Below are 19005 nucleotides of genomic sequence, written 5' to 3'. Positions count from 1 at the left end.
CCTAACCACTCGTCGGTCTGACCAGTGACCACTTAAAATTTTGAGAACTATTCAAAATAAATTTCATCACAAATTTAACAAATGTTAAAAATGAGTATGATGAAATACTACCAATAAAATTGAATAAAGAAATTCTAAGCTTTTTAAATAATTAAAGAGAGAATGATAATTCATAACCATTCTAAAAAATTGGAAATTAAACACCTCAATACAAATAACAAAGAATTGTTTAATAACTCTTAAGGAGTATTATAAATTGTGCTTATTCGCCACCTCTGACATTAAATAATTAAGCATCGGGCAGGGGGAACAACCCTAAAAATCAAAAACATACATATTTGAATCTTTAACCATTGCCCTTATCGGACAATGATGCTATCTTTCAGAAATAGAGGACCGAGTCAGTCCAAACAATCCAAATGCACTACCTTGCGGTCACCGAGCAAGTTCATCGCTAGCTCATGTCATTTTGAGTATTTTTATCAAATTACTTGCAAAGTACTATACTTATCACTCTTGCATAAAAAAAATACTATTTTCATAACTATGAATATGACTATGTGGTGGGCAATGGAACCATGGTATGAGTATGGTGGAGGTTCCATTGCAATGGGTTTATATCCATCTAGGATTAACAACAAATGTCGTCCAGTGATTCTTGTGCCGTATGATACGTGTTAACCATAAGATCTTGAGTGGGACGGAGTAGTCAGTTGAATTTCTCCCTCTCGTACATCAACGGATGCGCTTACCGTAACAGTTGTATCTTGCGAGAACAATCAGAGGGGTGGGGAACCTTTAAGTTTCCACGGTAATGCGGTCTATGATGGGTTGCAGAAGACCGGCGAAGGTATCGAGGTAAGATGATACCCAATGGGGTATGCTGACCGGCGAGGATATTAGTCGATGCCGGATGGTATCCAATGGATAAGCTGACCGGCGAGGACCCAAGGTTGGAACTGCAACAAAGGGTGAGTGTGCGGGGTCGCGGAGAAATGCAATGATTGGCTAGGACCTTATACCGAGCCTCACACCACGGAAGTGTGGACGGGAAAGCTGCCCGGTTGGCACCAAGGTTAAGATCTCTTATGGGTAAAGCAACACACCTCTGCAGAGTGTAATGAATCGTGACCTGTCACTCCCTGTTCCGGGTTTTGGAACTGCGAACGTGGCCGGAAAGGAACTCCATGAAATCCTAGACACCCGGTGAAAGCTGACGGACATATCTCTTCGGAATAAAAGCAACCTTTTGAAGAAATGCTTACAAAAACTTGTATTGGCATTTGACTTTCTGGTCTAATACCGTAGCTAGTGCATAAAACACCTCTTTCCTATAATGAACTTGTTGAGTATGCTCGTACTCATACCTCTTATAATCCCATGCTTAGATTGTCTGAACCACCCGGAGGAGGCCAATGAAGGACCAGAAGGATCAGATGGGATATGCTATGAAGAACCAGACCTCACTGGAGGAGTAGAGGAGGTAGATTACCTTATCGTGTACAAAACTGGGGAGGTTCCGGAAGAATACAACGCTTGAGTAACACAAGTAGTAGTGGTAGTCGAGCAGCACAAACTCTATTATTTAGCTGCTCGAGTAGAAATGGTATTAAGCTTGCTTAGACCTATATTGTATAAATTAAGTATGGTTCACCTAGAACCTTTGAGTTATCCTCTATGGACCCAGGATGAGCTCCAGTGTGATGTACATATATGGCTTGTAATCTTAAGTGAGTAAAATAAAGACCAGCTATGTTTCTATTGTACTACTCTGAGGAATGTAATATTTGCGGATTGGTACTTCGTAAATGTTATGTAAACGACTGACATACTACAACATGCAGTGGTATGCAGGGTCACCACATATCCTCATGGCGGTGGTGCACTTCTGAATTGACGAGAACCCGACAGTGCCAACAACGTCGTGCTTCAGCTTGAAGTAGGAGTCGAACTCTCGAACGTCGTGGAGGATATTCATGAACAAACCCTTGCTCATCCTATACCGGCGCCGAGAATTGTCGGCCTGTGTTGCGTCATCTGCGAAGTAGTCGTTGTGCAGCATGGTATGTCTGAAAGGACACGGATGTCGCCTAGAGGGGGGGGTGAATAGGCGATTTAAAACTTTTACGAGATGGGCTTAACAAATGCGGAATAAAACTAGCATTTACTTTGTCAAGCCCAAAGCCTATATACTATGGTTCACCTATGTGCACCAACAACTTATTCTAAGCAAGAGTTCACCTATGTGCACCAACAACTTATGCTAAGCAATACAAGCAAGTATGTGATAGCAAGATATATATAACTTCAAGCACGATGGCTATCACAAGGTAAAGTGCATAAGTAAAGAGCTCGGGTATAGAGATAACCGAGGCACGCGGGAGACGATGATTTATCCCGGAGTTCACACTCTTGCGAGTGCTAATCTCCGGTGGAGAGGTGCGGTTGCTTAGTGCTCCCGAACGCCACAAGAGGCTCACCTTGAGGTGTGGTTGCTCGATGCACACCAACGCCACAAAGGCCTCACCCCAAGATGCGGTACTCACACCACACACCGAACGCCACGAAGGCGCCTCACCTAAATCTCCGGTGACCCTCGCCACAAAGGCCTAGGTCACGGTTCCACTAAGGGATTTCCTTCGAGGCGGAAACCGGGCCTTACACAAAGATTGGGGCACACATCCACAACTTAATTGGAGGCTCCCAACAAATCGCCACAAAGTCCTAGAATCCGTCTAGGGTTCCAAGAACCCAAGAGTAACAACCTTCTTGTTTTCACCACCACGAATCACCGTGGAGAACTCAAACCGATGCACCAAATGCAATGGCAAGAACACCACAAAGATGCTCAAGTCCTTCTCTCTCAAATTCCAACAAAGCTACAAAAGCTATTGAGGGAATAAGAGAGGAAGAACAAATAAGAGGAGGAACACCAAATTTCTCCAAGATCTAGATCTAGTAGATTCCCCTCACAAAGAGAGGGATTTGATTGGTAGGAATGTAGATCTAGATCTCCTCTTCCTTTTCCCTCAAAAAGATTCAAGAAGCATAGGAGGAGTAGAGGGAAAGGGAAGCTCTCAAGGTCAACAATGGTGGAGAGCACAAAGGGGAAGAGGTAGCTGCCCAAGGAGGAAGAAGGGGCGCTTAAATACCCCCTCCCATCGAAATATGACCGTTTGGGTCAGCTCAGGCCGGATTTTCCGGGCCGGATATTTGCAAAATATCCGGGCCCCAAAAAACGGCCAAGGACCATGAGAAAACATGCCCCTGGATGGGGGCCGGACATTTGGCCGGATATTTGCCCGGATTTGTCCAAAAACCGGATTTTTCCGGGGGCCCGGATTATCCGCCCCAAACTTGGGCCGGAATATCCGCCCCCGAAAACCGGCGAAACATCAAACTGAAACGGGCATAACTTTAGCATCCGGACTCCGATTTTGATGATCTTGGGCTTGTTTTAAAGCTAGGAACAAGCTCTACAAGATCATGCAGGAAACCATCATAGTCCAACAAGGGAGGATAGAAACAAATGATGAAAGGTTTGACCTATCTAAAAAAGACATACCGGTAAAACCTCCAATCTTGAAAATGCAACAAGTAAATGAAGTAATCAAATAACAAGTAAATGAAAAACTTGCTAAGCATCAAATGGATCACTGTAAGCATATGCACATGCTTTACCAAGCTTCAGCAACCACTAGTGCATGGTGAAATGCTATACAAGTGCAAGGATATCCATCAGTAAGCACAGAGAGGTATCACAGTGAACATTTATCAAGCAAATGGTGATCATATGATCACCAGAGCTTGCCAGAGCAAGCTAGAGCATCAATAACTCATAGGAGTTACTGAATCACCACAACTAAGCAATAATTGCATCAATAGAAATTGCATAAACAATTTTATAATTGTATCCAGAAGCACATCATCAAGAATAGATGAATATGTGCAACTGGACAAGCAAGCAAGCCCTAGGATTAGATGGAGCCTCACAGCAACACCACACATGCATAATTGGCACTTGCAAATGCAAGTACTGCAAGCAGCAGTAAGACAAGGACACATACAATCTGAACAACACTAACCAGGGCTAGCCAAGCAAGTAATTAATCAACCATAACATGTCCAGTGGCACAATAGGAACAGCAACAACAGTTCATGACAAGTAGAGCATATCAGCAGCCAACAACACAGCAGCAGACCATGCAATAGAGCAAGAGCAGCAGCAATAGCAGCAAGCACAACAATGGAGCAGCACGGCATGCCCAGCATCCTTAGAGAGGGAGGCTTGGCCAGTGACCCTAGAGAATGGAGACGAAGAGGAGAATAGAGGAGGGGGAAGCAGGAGGCGTACCTGGAGCATGGCGTTGTAGGCGTGTCCATGGCGGCACAGCGGCACACGCCTGATCACGGCGGCGCCAGGCCAAGACCAAGCCGTGGCTACGCTGAGCACCACCGCTCCGGCGCACCATCAGCATGCTCTGAGCACCACCATTGCGCCCAGGAGCATCGGCGCGACAAGAATCGCCGCGCATACCGCAACCCTAGTTGCAGTAGGGGGTCGAGGACGAGCGGAGGCGAAGAAATCTTCCAGATCAAGGCGGACAGGAATGGGCGGCCTCACGAGGCGGTTCAATTGCGACCAATCACGCCGCCAGGGACCACCGGAGACACCGGCGACGACGCTGGCGACGCAGAGTCGCGAGAGAGAGAGGAGGGGATTAGGGTTAGGTCAAGGAGAGGGCGACACAAGCGAGTGAGCCGGTTGGGCCGAGCCCAATGGGCTGGTCCAACCTAACCACTCAGTCGGTCTGACCAGTGACCACTTAAAATTTTGAGAACTATTCAAAATAAATTTCATCACAAATTTAACAAATGTTAAAAATGAGTATGATGAAATACTACCAATAAAATTGAATAAAGAAATTCTAAGCTTTTTAATAATTAAAGAGAGAATGATAATTCATAACCATTCTAAAAAATTGGAAATCAAAGAAAATAACTATTTTCTTTGATTAAACACCTCAATACAAATAACAAAGAATTGTTTAATAACTCTTAAGGAGTATTATAAATTGTGCTTATTCGCCACCTCTGACATTAAATAATTAAGCATCGGGCAGGGGGAACAACCCTAAAAATCAAAAACATACATATTTGAATCTTTAACCATTGCCCTTATCGGACAATGATGCTATCTTTCAGAAATAGAGGACCAGAGTCAGTCCAAACAATCCAAATGCACTACCTTGCAGTCACCAGGCAAGTTCATCGCTAGCTCATGTCATTTTGAGTATTTTTATCAAATTACTTGCAAAGTACTATACTTATCACTCTTGCATAAAAAAAATACTATTTTCATAACTATGAATATGACTATGTGGTGGGCAATGGAACCATGGTATGAGTATGGTGGAGGTTCCATTGCAGTGGGTTTATATCCATCTAGGATTAACAACAAATGTCGTCCAGTGATTCTTGTGCCGTAAGATACGTGTTAACCATAAGATCTTGAGTGGGACGGAGTAGTCAGTTGAATTTCTCCCTCTCGTACATCAACGGATGCGCTTACCGTAACAGTTGTATCTTGCGAGAACAATCGAGAGGGTGGGGAACCTTTAAGTTTCCACGGTAATGCGGTCTATGATGGGTTGCGTAAGACCGGCGAAGGTATCGAGGTAAGATGATACCCAATGGGGTATGCTGACCGGCGAGGATATTAGTCGATGTCGGATGGTATCCAATGGATAAGCTGACCGGCGAGGACCCAAGGTTGGAACCGCAACAAAGGGTGAGTGTGCGGGTCGTGGAGAAATGCAATGATTGGCTAGGACCTTATACCGAGCCTCACACCACGGAAGTGTGGACGGGAAAGCTGCCCGGTTGGCACCAAGGTTAAGATCTCTTATGGGTAAAGCAACACACCTCTGCAGAGTGTAATGAATCGTGACTCGTCACTCCCTGTTCCGGTTTTGGAACCGCGAACGTGGCCGGAAAGGAACTCCATGAAATTCTAGACACCCGGTGAAAGCTGACGGACATATCTCTTCGGAATAAAAGCAACCTTTTGAAGAAATGCTTACAAAAACTTGTATTGGCATTTGACTTTCTGGTCTAATACCGTAGCTAGTGCATAAAACACCTCTTTCCTATAATGAACTTGTTGAGTATGCTCGTACTCATACCTCTTATAATCCCATGCTTAGATTGTCTGAACCACCTGGAGGAGGCCAATGAAGGACCAGAAGGATCAGATGGGATATGCTATGAAGAACCAGACCTCACTGGAGGAGTAGAGGAGGTAGATTACCTTATCGTGTACAAAACTGGGGAGGTTCCGGAAGAATACAACGCTTGAGTAACACAAGTAGTAGTGGTAGTCGAGCAGCACAAACTCTATTATTTAGCTGCTCGAGTAGAAATGGTATTAAGCTTGCTTAGACCTATATTGTATAAATTAAGTATGGTTCACCTAGAACCTTTGAGTTATCCTCTATGGACCCAGGATGAGCTCCAGTGTGATGTACATATATGGCTTGTAATCTTAAGTGAGTAAAATAAAGACCAGCTATGTTTCTGTTGTACTACTCTGAGGAATGTAATATTTGCGGATTGGTACTTCGTACATGTTATGTAAACGACTGACATACTACAACATGCAGTGGTATGCAGGGTCACCACATATCCTCATGGCGGTGGTGCACTTCTGAATTGACGAGAACCCGACAGTGCCAACAACGTCGTGCTTCAGCTTGAAGTAGGAGTCGAACTCTCGAACGTCGTGGAGGATATTCATGAACAAACCCTTGCTCATCCTATACCGGCGCCGAGAATTGTCGGCCTGTGTTGCGTCATCTGCGAAGTAGTCGTTGTGCAGCATGGTATGTCTGAAAGGACACGGATGTCGCCTAGAGGGGGGGGGGGGCGTGAATAGGCGATTTAAAACTTTTACGAGATGGGCTTAACAAATGCGGAATAAAACTAGCATTTACTTTGTCAAGCCCAAAGCCTATATACTATGGTTCACCTATGTGCACCAACAACTTATTCTAAGTAAGAGTTCACCTATGTGCACCAACAACTTATGCTAAGCAATACAAGCAAGTATGTGATAGCAAGATATATATAACTTCAAGCACGATGGCTATCACAAGGTAAAGTGCATAAGTAAAGAGCTCGGGTATAGAGAAAACCGAGGCACGCGGGAGACGATGATTTATCCCGGAGTTCACACTCTTGCGAGTGCTAATCTCCGGTGGAGAGGTGCGGTTGCTTAGTGCTCCCGAACGCCACAAGAGGCTCACCTTGAGGTGTGGTTGCTCGATGCACACCAACGCCACAAAGGCCTCACCCCAAGATGCGGTACTCACACCACACACCGAACGCCACGAAGGCGCCTCACCTAAATCTCCGGTGACCCTCGCCACAAAGGCCTAGGTCACGGTTCCACTAAGGGATTTCCTTCGAGGCGGAAACCGGGCCTTACACAAAGATTGGGGCACACATCCACAACTTAATTGGAGGCTCCCAACAAATCGCCACAAAGTCCTAGAATCCGTCTAGGGTTCCAAGAACCCAAGAGTAACAACCTTCTTGTTTTCACCACCACGAATCACCGTGGAGAACTCAAACCGATGCACCAAATGCAATGGCAAGAACACCACAAAGATGCTCAAGTCCTTCTCTCTCAAATTCCAACAAAGCTACAAAAGCTATTGAGGGAATAAGAGAGGAAGAACAAATAAGAGGAGGAACACCAAATTTCTCCAAGATCTAGATCTAGTAGATTCCCCTCACAAAGAGAGGGATTTGATTGGTAGGAATGTAGATCTAGATCTCCTCTTCCTTTTCCCTCAAAAAGATTCAAGAAGCATAGGAGGAGTAGAGGGAAAGGGAAGCTCTCAAGGTCAACAATGGTGGAGAGCACAAAGGGGAAGAGGTAGCTGCCCAAGGAGGAAGAAGGGGCGCTTAAATACCCCCTCCCATCGAAATATGACCGTTTGGGTCAGCTCAGGCCGGATTTTCCGGGCCGGATATTTGCAAAATATCCGGGCCCCAAAAAACGGCTAAGGACCATGAGAAAACATGCCCCTGGATGGGGGCCGGACATTTGGCCGGATATTTGCCCGGATTTTTCCAAAAACCGGATTTTTCCGGGGGCCCGGATTATCCGCTCCAAACTTGGGCCGGAATATCCACCCCCTTGAAAACTGGCAGAAACATCAAACTGAAACGGGCATAACTTTAGCATCCGGACTCCGATTTTGATGATCTTGGGCTTGTTTTAAAGCTAGGAACAAGCTCTACAAGATCATGCAGGAAACCATCATAGTCCAACAAGGGAGGATAGAAACAAATGATGAAAGGTTTGACCTATCTAAAAAGACATACCGGTAAAACCTCCAATCTTGAAAATGCAACAAGTTGCCCGTGCAAAAACCATTCTTGATGAACTAGAGCTTGTCATGAGAATAAGCACAAACTCTAAATCATCACATGGATAAGATCCAAATAATAATCAAGAAAGATGATGATCCAAACTCGAAAACGCAACAAGTGATCTATGCAAAATCCGTTTTCGATGAACTAGAGCTTGTCATGAGAATAAGAACAAGCTCTAAAACATCACATGGATAAGGTCCAAATAACAACCAAGAAAGATGATGCAAGGATGCAAAGGTTTGAGCTCTCTCCGAACGATACGATCGAGTTACTCACTCGAGAGCCCTCTTGATAGTACGGCAACTAAACTATAAACCGGTCTCCAACTACACTATGAGACCGGTGAGAAAGAAACCATATCAAGAGCAAACCTTATACTTGCGCATTCACTTGAGCTTGATGACGACGATCTTGACCTCAACAAGATGGAACGCCTTTCTTGCTTGTGCTTGCTTGACGAAGTCTTGTAGATTGCTCCCCCATAAACCACCATGGGAGAGCTTCTTCTTCGGCGCATCTTCGCATAACCATGACCACCATGTGGATTGCTCCCCCATAATCCACCATGGGAGAGCTTCTTCTTCGGCGCATCTTCACATATCCATGATCACCATATGGATGGCAAGACTCAAGCAAAGGATCTCTTCGAGATGGCTCATCTTGAACTTGGACATCATTTCTCCATGGCAAGCTTCAAGCTTATGAACTCTTCGAGTTGGCTCATCTTGAACTTGCACTACATTTCTTCATTCTTCATCATGTTTATGTCTTGAAGTAACTTGAGGGCTCACTTCATCTTCATCTTCAAGACATACTTGACACTTGATATCCTTCATCAATTTCTTCTTATTGCAACCTTGAAGCCAACATATGGTTCAAGAATTGCCTATGGACAACTCCTACAAATATAACTCAATGCAAACATTAGTCCATAGGGATTGTCATTAATTACCAAAACCACACATGGGGGCTCCATGCACTTTCAATGTCCCTCAATCCTCTACCAGGGCTTCGACTTCTTTCTTCCCGCCTGTAAACCTCCGCGGCACGTCCTCTTCCTCTTCTCCATGTCGGCGTTAATCATGTTTTGGAGGGACGCGATGATCGACAAATGCTCCCGAATGTCGGCGTCGAGCATGTTTTGGAGGGACACGATGATCAACAAATGCTCCTGAATGTCGTTGTCGAAGGTTTTCCCTTCCTCCATCATTTGGACGATCATCTTGTCGTCGCTATCCATGTATGAAGCAAAACAAATGGTTAAATTTCATCCGCGGCAGAGGAGGCAACGAACAACGACCTGTCGCGCCTACCAGACAAGCCGCCGAACTCCTTATGTGCGCCGTGGAGTGGCGGATTTGTCGGCGTGTTCTGGGAAGCGTTGGTGAAGCGGCGACGAAATGGACGGCGAGGGAGCCAGCCGACACGACGGTGCCCGACTCAGGAGAGATTGGCCGTCGACACGGCGGGCAAATCGAGCGGCGGCGAAGTGGTGGGAGGCGCGGGAGGGGAGACGCGACGAGAAATAAAAGGCGGGAACCAATCGTTCTGCATTTGCTCGCTGATAGGTGGGCGCCCGCCTCGCTTCTCGCTCTGTCCGGCGTGCCCGGAGCGTTTTCTATGGAGCGGGGACGATCTCGGGCGCCGAACACCGTATTGGGCCGCGCCGGTCGGAAGGGGGCTTTGGGGCGCGCGATTAGGGCCGAAAAAGGTCCGACGCGCCCCAAAAACTTTTGAGGAACACGACTGGAGATGCTCTAATGTGTTATCCATGTATGATTTGCATTCAAGATTCCTATAAAATTAGTTCCTATTGGATATGTTCATGTAATCAAACAACTAATGTAGAAAAAAATTCTATAAAATCTAAATCCTACACAACTTTTATCCGAATCCTATGAATGAAATAAGCCCTTATTAGTGTTCATGAAGATGCGCCTACTGTTCGACAGTATGTTACAAGCACAGCTAGACAAAAAAACATGAAGCAGCGGCTCGAGGAAAAAACTGCCAACACACTAATCTAAAGCTACCACCTTAGAGAGGGGTGTTTTGGAGACCGAGCTACATGCAGCTCTTTATTTTAAAATCTCAAAAATAATATTTAAAAGTTTCAAAAAAATGAAACAAAATCACTATTCAATGATGTATGCTATAAATGGTGCAAAATCTCAATGTAAAATAATTTGTATTATAAGCTACACGAAATTGACAAAATCTGTCAAAATTAGTAGTCTTTAAATGTGTACTATTCACTATAAAATTATCAAAAAAATATCATTTTTGTGTAAGCTAGAATATAAAGTAGTTTATATTAGGATTATACACCATTGTAGTATAAATCATTGGCTATCTCTAGAATTTTAATTCAATTTTTTTCAAAACTATAAAATATAAATTTAACTATTTAAAAATAAAGGCTACGCCTCCGTGTGAAGTTTTCCTACGAGCTCAAGACCCACTTTGTATCTCTAGATGAGGCTTGCTCCAGTACAACCCCCTCCCCAAACTCAACAAAACTCAACCGGTATTATTTAGGCCCATATCCATGCCCAGATCCAAACTCGGTATTTTCACGTATAGGCATACAGTCGCCGCAAGACAGTCCGGGGGGCACCGCAAGACTGTCCGGCGTAAACACCACAAGACAGTCCGACGCCACAAGACAGTCCAACGCAAGCACCGCAAAACAGTCCGGTTAATCTCGTTCCCAACGCGATAGACAGTCCGGCCGAATTGCACCGGACTGTCCGGGACGACTATCCAGCCGTTCATCGCGCCGTCACGCCGCCGTCTAGCCTGCACGCCGCCCCAACCATACCGGTACGGACCTACGAGACATTGCCGAGACTCATGTCGTCCAATTTCGCCTCACAGTGCCTCGTGGCTGCCCATCACCGCCTTGTTGCTCCTCCCGCCCGACGGCCACGACCGCCACCGCGCTGACGAATCGCCACCAATAATCCACGTACATACATAATTATATACATACGTATGCGGTATACAATTTAGTTGAATTATACGAGTTTTGTACAGGGCTACATATACCCGTTTAATATTAAACGAAGGGGTATCAAGCGATCTCAACCGTCCTTATATTTAAGTTTGCTTTGAGTTTAGGGGGGTCTGTACCCGAGCAAACGCCCCTCTAGATATTTCCCTTCTTCCCCGTCTATGGTCATCTTCCTCCGCACAACCTGTCCCGAGCTTCTATTTCTCCCTTGAAATTCCTTCCAAATTCGTCTCCAAAATCGACTCCAAATTCAGCAAATCTTCAAATTAGAAGCCAAAATCGACCACTTCATCTGTTTCCTCATCTGGATTTGCTTGTATCTTTAATTTATACTGGATTTTGAGGTGCCTCCCATGCAGACCAAGACCATGGAGGCCGGCGGCGGGTCTCCATCCAGCATACGGCGTCTCCTTCTACAAGCGGCTGCACCTGCCTGCCATCGGGACAGCGGAGGCCGGTAGCGTTGACTTCTGATCTCCATCGCTCTCCCGCTTTTTTCTTCTCTCTCCTCCTCTTTTCCTCTCTCTTCTACCTTTCTCTCCCGAGGAGGCCGCATCCTCTGCAAGCGACTCTGACATACTGCGAGGCGACTACTCTGACAATCCGAGCCTACGTGGCCTGCGGGGCAGCGGGTTGAAGCGACGCGTTGGCCATGCCCTTAGTTCATATAAGTTGAATACCATATGTGAAGTTGGGCTTGGGCAATAGCAAGTTTGATCTGATTGTGCTGCAAGAGATGACTATTAATTCTGTGGCAATATCTTCTATTCTTGATGATTGCAAAAGTGAGCTAACTTGACCTTGCTGTTATTCTTTACATATTGGATTTCAGTTTCCTTATGAAACATTTCTTGCTTATGTTCTTCTAGGTTTGCAGCAACTGTGGTTCGCATGTGCTGGTTCAGGTGTTACAGTTCCTCAATTAGGGGAACTTGTATTCTACTTTCCCCAAGGACACCTGGGGCAGGTAGCGTGTGTTCATATCATTTTCTCTTGATTTGAGCATTCAGTGTGTAGATAGGTATTTGATATATCTTTTGTTCCTGACAAAACAGGATGGGGGCATCTCCATGCATTTGCACGGTGTTCCCTCACAGATCCTATGCCGTGTAATCAATGTGGAGCTGAAGGTGACCGGACTTTCTCATTTATTTTTTCTGCATTTACTGCCTCCGATATTTAGTGACAAACAAGCATTGCTTTGGTCATTTATGCAGTCAGAAAATGATTTTGTCCATGCTTGCCTGATCTTAGTACCTGAGCTCGATGTAAGTGTCATACATTCCATTTGTTTTCCCGTTTTTCTTACCATAGCACTAAATTCTTGATATTGCCATTTAGCAATGCTTTAAGGAAATTGATAGCAAGTGTCTCCCTTCATCAACACCAAGGCTTTCAGCACCATATTTCTGCAAGAAATTAAGAGCTGCTGACACAATGGCTCATGCTTGGTTTTCTATACCAAGGAAGCATGCTGAGAAATTCCTTCCGCCATTGGTTGGTGTCAAACCAATTGCACAAATTCACTTTACTTTACCCAGTGTTGCAAATTTACGTTAATTATTCATTGTTTGTCGATGAAGGACATGACCAAGATGGCACCGATCCAGGAGCTTGTCGTGAAGGATCTTTCTGGGATGGAGTGGCACTTCCAGCACAGATTAGGTGCCCGCTACTCAATATCAGAACTTGCCAATCATACCATGCAAGGAAGATGCAGAATTTTTTTATCTATAGAAAAATCTGAGTATAGAATTTAGTCACAGTACAATAACAATTTTCACAGTACAATAACAATTTTCGAAAAATACACTGCCCTACCCTTTTAGCTCTGCGTTTTATCCATCTCTAGATATTGAAGTTCTCTTGTTTCGTTATAATTTTCACTGAACTGTAACGATGGTTGATGTGTTTTTGTCATCAGTGGGACCAAGGAGGCATCTCCTTCAAACTGCAGAGTATGCAACTTCCAAAAATCTTGTTGCAGGGGATGTTATTGTCATTTTGAGGTTTGTTAAATGACCTCTTTTGTTTTTTCCGCTAAGGTCTCACCTGACAACAAACACTAGGGAAGCACAAGCTCGGCTTGGCTTACCAGGGTTGGCATGAAAAATACAAGGTTTTTTAGCACAATATCTGGTACTTTTGCTCTGATCAATTTGAAGTTCATGTAAGAGTAACAAAGGACCTGTGGCATACCATGTAGAGGAGAAGATGGCCAGCTACATGTTGGGGTTAGACGATGTATGAGAAGTATTGGGAATATGCCTCCGTCAGAAGTAACTAGTAATGAAGGTCACAAAACTGGCCTCGGTATTCTTCCAAGTATAAGTCATGCTATTACCGCAAGGTCCATTTTCACCGTCATATACCGACCTAGGTATGTTCCTCCCACTAGACTTTCTTTTCTTTTCTGGTGTAAGTGCATAGTAACTTGCGACTTACAAGAACAGAAACTTGTCATTTCTTCGATGATGTGCTACTAAAATGTCAGTTTGCAAACAATCTGGCAGGACAGGTACAGGTCAATTTGTTGTGCCATATGATCGATATGTTGAGTCTGGAAAGATTTGTTCAGTAGGGACAAGATTTAGAATGATCTTCAGGGAAGCGACCACAGAGCGCAGGTATAATCATGTTAATAACTTAATATTCATGTTAATTTTGATTTTTGATTTCATAAACCGAAATAATATAAAATTTCAATGCATATCGGATAAGTAATTGTGGGTTCTCTATCAGAAGGTTGTTACTTTCAATTTATAGTTTTAGGACTTATGATTACGATCAAACTCTAATTCATTCTCAAACTAAGAATTGTAATCAGATAATATGACATCTTCTTAGACTGTTATTTCAGATTCTTATTAGATCCGATGCAATTCAACGCCTTTCTTGTATAGGAGCAATTCTTCCATATTTACAAAATGCTCTGCGTACTGTTATTGCAGAGTTTCTGGTATTATATCAGGTTTCGAAGATTTTGATCCAACATGGCCTGATTCAAAGTGGAGATGCCTAAAGGTAGTTGGTAACCAGCATCAATCATGGCCAAGATGACTACTGATCCTTGTTTGACTAATGAATTTTTGGTGCAAAATTCAGGTGAAATTGAACAAGGACTCATCAGTTGCAATTCCTGAAAGAGTTTCTCCATGGGAAATAGAGCCACAGAAGAGATCTTCTAATGCCATACTTACGTATTTGGATACGAAGAAACCTTCTATTCCAAGAGGTTTATTTAGAGAGGATTCAAGGCAGGAAGCAACAGTATTGGCAACACATAACCCTTCTTGTGTTGATCCGGAAGCCTGTCTTAACAATGCAAAATACATTTTCCAGTTGTGTCAGGATGGATCCTTGACGCATGCATCCTCCTCACTTGTAGAGAACAGGATATTCCTCGGTGCTGTTGATGCCCTTATCTGTCTCTCAGTGGGTTCCTCTTCTCGCAGCTTCTCTTCTGTTGATGATCTTCGCATCCAAACAAAAGAAGCTCTGGATATTGCAATGTCAGAGCTTGCAAGAACATTCCATGGCCTCAAATTGTGGAACGTCAACCATTTTAAGGACCTTGATAGCCTACCTAGCACCATGAGTAAGTTATGCAGTCCATCAGCCTTAGATAGCCTCTGTCTCTCCTCAACCAGTAGTGATCCAGTTTCGTCGAGCTCCCTTAGCACTGGTGCTTCAAGCAGGAACAGCGAGTTGATGCCTGCAGAAGACTGTTCAACGTTTCACAGGGTCATGTCTTGCTTGGATGAAAAGAAGTTTGATTTGATCAACCAGAACTCCATCAGTTCTGTACGGAGTATAGCCAGCCGAATGATCCAAGCTGGGTTCACAGAAAGATTAAGGGAGACATTCACTGATTTATCGCAAGAGTTGATTAGGTGGGCAACTGACAACAACAGTGCATATTTTTGTTTCTTAAGTAGCTTTAATATCATCTTGCAATGGAAATAACTGAGTGCACCACCTTATCCAGTGACCCAAATTCCATTTCATTATTACATCTAAAGCTTATTTCAATATAACTTCCTAATTCAATACGACATCCGTGCCTTTTACTTGCACTATAATACATGCAGTCAGCAATATAATTCTTTTACCAGTAGTATACATGTAAGTACTTTGTTCTAAGACATGGAATATATATATTGGATCTTCTCTGAGAAATACTTAAATTATCCTTATACTTTTAATGATTTTGGCTAGCATGTACTTAGGTAAAAGAATGATCAAACGCTTATCAAGTCGATGGTTCAAAGAAGTGAAAGAGAATAGATGGATTATTATTCCACTATGACAATTTTTCCCTTTAATTTCAGTTGTAGAATGTTGCTCATGTTATCTAGAGTAGTATAAAGGGCATGTTTGCAGTAACCTAGTATATTTGGAATGCTTTTGATGAAACAGGGATTTCCACATTCTTGACTCGAACTGGATTTTCCAATGCCATTCACGGGTCGATGAAGGGGACTCCTGTGTTGGGGCAAGTGTGAGACTGCAGTATTGGAATTTGGCATCACAGTTCATCACAAGAGTTCTTGTTGAGATGCGACGGCAGCTAAGTGAAGCGGATCTTGGTGCATTTGATGAGCTCAAGGGGGACTACTTTGCAAAGATTGTGGAGCAGCCAGTTTCAAAGTTACTGAACGTTGCTTCAACGTTAGCTGCACTTAACAAACTGTTGGAGGAGATCCCTCAAGGATTGGTTGAGTGTGTGCAGACTGTTTTCCCCAGAATCGTTCATGCGCTCAGTACATACAGCACACTCTCAGATGTTGTGCCAACTTTGCTGGAGTTGGTATCACCGGACTCTAGAGAATCAATATCTAGAGAAGCCGAAGCAATTCGCAAGAAGGTGGAGGATGTGGTGAACAGAATGCTTGACATTCTTACAGATGCGATGTCAGCAAGTTCTCTGCCAGAAGCTGAAGATACTGATGTTCACCCTGTGACAAAAGCTGTTGCAGAAGGCACAGGGTCATTGTTAGAACACAGAGATTCGTTGAATTTAATCCTTGCTCACAGCTGTTGCCAGGTGTATGAAGGTCTCCCAGCTATAGAATCTTATAATAGCCTGATATCCGGCCTGATCGTGCATTTGCAATCTGTGCTGAGAAGGAGCTGCAAGGGACCACTGCAGAAAGAGTCGCGGTACATTTTCTTGTTGAACAACATGCAGTTCATTCTCAACCAATTCAAAAGCTCAGCGATGGAGGATCCCATCGGACACGGTGACTGGGCCATCGAGCATCACGAAGCAATGGAGCATTACATGAAAGAATATATTGAGACCTCCTGGGCACCTGTATCCTCTCATCTGGCAGCTAAGGACGGAAAGCGTCTTCGTTTCTGGAGACATTCATCCGTGCAGCAGTTCACCGCAGCCTTCCAATGTGTTTGTGCTAAACAGAGGCACTGGAAGGTGCCTGATCCACATCTTCGTAAAACGCTGAGGGCATCCATATCAAGGAAACTTGTCCCAGCGTACTGTGAGTACGTGGGAAAGCATCCGAAGGGTAGCAAATCAATAAGGATAACTAGAGAAGAGCTGGAGGATCTACTGTCAGAATTGTTTGAAGGATGATTGAAAAGGAAAAGATGTTATAACCACATAAATGGAAAAAATAAGTTGAATAAAAGAATTACCTTCAAGACGCTTTTTGGTATTTTGGACTTATGGATCTCTTTGCCGTCTACCACTATTCCTTGCCTTTTGCGCTCATATGTCCAGCTTGGTGAAGCAACTTTTTGGCGTATTATTAATTTATTATGGCCTTCATCTATTGTACTTCATACACTTGTACGGTTGTACTTGCTTGGTTTACTAATCTTCCTAAGTCATTCGTCTGTATCTCCTTTGGCTCATCCGGTGTTGTATTCTTAGAGTGAAGCAAGTTTGATCGACCTGCAATGGAATTATGGAATCACGTGTTTTTTTAGGGACATGGAATCACGTGTTGGTAGCATTTGAAACAAAACAAAATACGTCGCATACAAAAAAGAAAACGGAAGAGTAAATAAAGTCGCGTGATCTTTTTATGGAGGGTACTAATTCGGATCAGAAAATTTAGGGAAGTAAATCGGATATTGGGATATTAATACGGAATTGTTAGAAATCAAGCGCCTGCGATTTAATAAATCTCAGTCACCTAATTAGTAGCCATAGATTAAGTGAATTAAATTTGTGCAATCTTATTGTTTTGCATCGGCATCCATGACAAGCTGCACGCTGATTCATTGGCCACGGGCTGCCCCTGGCTATTTGCTTTTGTCGTGGGCTGTTGCTTTTGTCATGGGCTTCTTTGCTCCGATTCATTACCATGCCTTTGTAGAGTGTGGTGTTTAGCAAAAAAAAAAGTTTGTTGCTTTTTTGTGTACTTCGTTGTTGTTCTTTAAAAAAATTGCGAAGTGTATGTTGTAGCTGAAAAAATGTTCCGACCAATTGAAGTACGTGATAGTTTAGGTCGTAATTGAGATTTTTCCTACATGCATGTGTGTCAGAATTACATTTTTTTTCCAGTTGCATGCAGGTCATAACTAATATTTCGTCAGTTGCATGCGGGTCGTAACTGGAATTTTTTCAGGTGCATGTTGGTTGCAACCAGTTGCATGTTTGTTAGAAGTCAAATTTTTTCTAGTTACATGTGGATCGCAACTAGATTTTACCAGTTGAATATGGGTCGCAACTGAGAGTTGCATGTAGGTCGCAACTGAGATTTTCCCAGCTGCATGTGGATCACAACTGAGACTTTCCAAGTTGCATGTGGGTCGCAACTGAGATTTTTCACTTACATGTAGATCGTAACTGAGATTTTCCAAGTTAAGTGTGGGTTGTAAGTTGTAACTGAGATCTTTCTTGTTGCACATGAGTTTAACGGGCATTTTTTAGTTACATGTGGGTAGCGACTGAGATTTTTTCAGTTCCACGTGGGTTGCAACTAAGTTTTTCAGTTTCACGTGGGTCGCAACTAAGATGTTTTCAATTTCATGTAGGTTGCAACTGAGTTTTTCCAGTTTTACGTTGGTTGCAATTGATTTTTTTTCCAGTTGCGTCTATGTTGCAACTAAGTTTTTTCAAATTATTAACAGCATATAATCCTATTGCAATCCCTGGCTTGTGAGGCCTTTGCTGCTCCGCTTGGACTGCTGGTGGGCCCCTCATCCTCATGTACTGTCTCGAGTGAATTACACAAAACTACCACAATTGCGGCAGTGGTAACACGTCAGCACTCCTGCACGTCAGTACTATTTCTGAATTTTTTTGCTAAAAACTACAACTTCTAGGGTAATACGTAACAGATCGCGCGAACAGTCAGGTAAAAGCAGTTTAAGCCATCTGGACCACTGTCAGGACCAACGGACGGTTCTCTCCGTTAGTTTGCAGGAGCTGGTCAAACACATAGCAAGGAACCAGTTTGCAGAGACCACACAGTTTCAGTGCTACAGTTGGTTTGCATGCACGGCTGGTCGGCTGGACATGCACGGCTGCACCTTGCGAACGATGGCATTGGCCCGTGTCTCACACGAATGGAGGTCAC

At 43.8% G+C, this 19005-nt stretch overlaps 1 protein-coding gene across 2 annotated transcripts; it reads left to right on the top strand.

Annotated features, from left to right (window-relative positions):
• Positions 1 to 11585: 11585 nt before the first annotated feature.
• Positions 11586 to 17332, top strand: LOC124702609 (exocyst complex component EXO70A1-like). Of its 2 annotated transcripts, XM_047234772.1 has the most exons (12): positions 11586 to 12240; positions 12325 to 12422; positions 12511 to 12585; positions 12673 to 12723; positions 12797 to 12952; positions 13039 to 13120; positions 13380 to 13464; positions 13662 to 13835; positions 13969 to 14082; positions 14407 to 14479; positions 14561 to 15348; positions 15875 to 17332. In XM_047234772.1, exons 1-12 carry the CDS (start codon positions 12192 to 12194, stop codon positions 17049 to 17051), a joined length of 2922 nt encoding a protein of 973 aa, XP_047090728.1. In that variant the 5' UTR covers positions 11586 to 12191; the 3' UTR covers positions 17052 to 17332. The 2 variants fall into 2 exon arrangements, with proteins under 2 accessions (XP_047090728.1, XP_047090729.1); XM_047234773.1 differs by lacking the exons at positions 11586 to 12240; positions 12325 to 12422; positions 12511 to 12585; positions 12673 to 12723; positions 12797 to 12952 and adding an exon at positions 13501 to 13574 and having other exon boundaries at positions 13041 to 13120; positions 13380 to 13413.
• The last annotated feature ends 1673 nt before the right edge of the window (positions 17333 to 19005 follow it).

The sequence above is a fragment of the Lolium rigidum genome, chromosome 3 (assembly GCF_022539505.1).
Source record: "Lolium rigidum isolate FL_2022 chromosome 3, APGP_CSIRO_Lrig_0.1, whole genome shotgun sequence".
Taxonomy (NCBI): domain Eukaryota; kingdom Viridiplantae; phylum Streptophyta; class Magnoliopsida; order Poales; family Poaceae; genus Lolium; species Lolium rigidum.
The sequence above is the reverse complement of the archived record's forward strand: the minus strand, read 5'-3'. Positions and strand labels throughout refer to the sequence as shown.

What these genes read in the sequence shown, in the direction of transcription:
- LOC124702609 (XM_047234772.1), top strand. Translation starts at nt 12,192, where the DNA reads ATGACTATTAATTCTGTGGCAATATCTTCTATTCTTGATGATTGCAAA. An exon ending in GAAGCGACCACAGAGCGCAG is followed by an intron (nt 14,083 to 14,406) that starts GTATAATCATGT and finishes CTGTTATTGCAG; the next exon opens with AGTTTCTGGTATTATATCAG. An exon ending in TTATCGCAAGAGTTGATTAG is followed by an intron (nt 15,349 to 15,874) that starts GTGGGCAACTGA and finishes TTGATGAAACAG; the next exon opens with GGATTTCCACATTCTTGACT.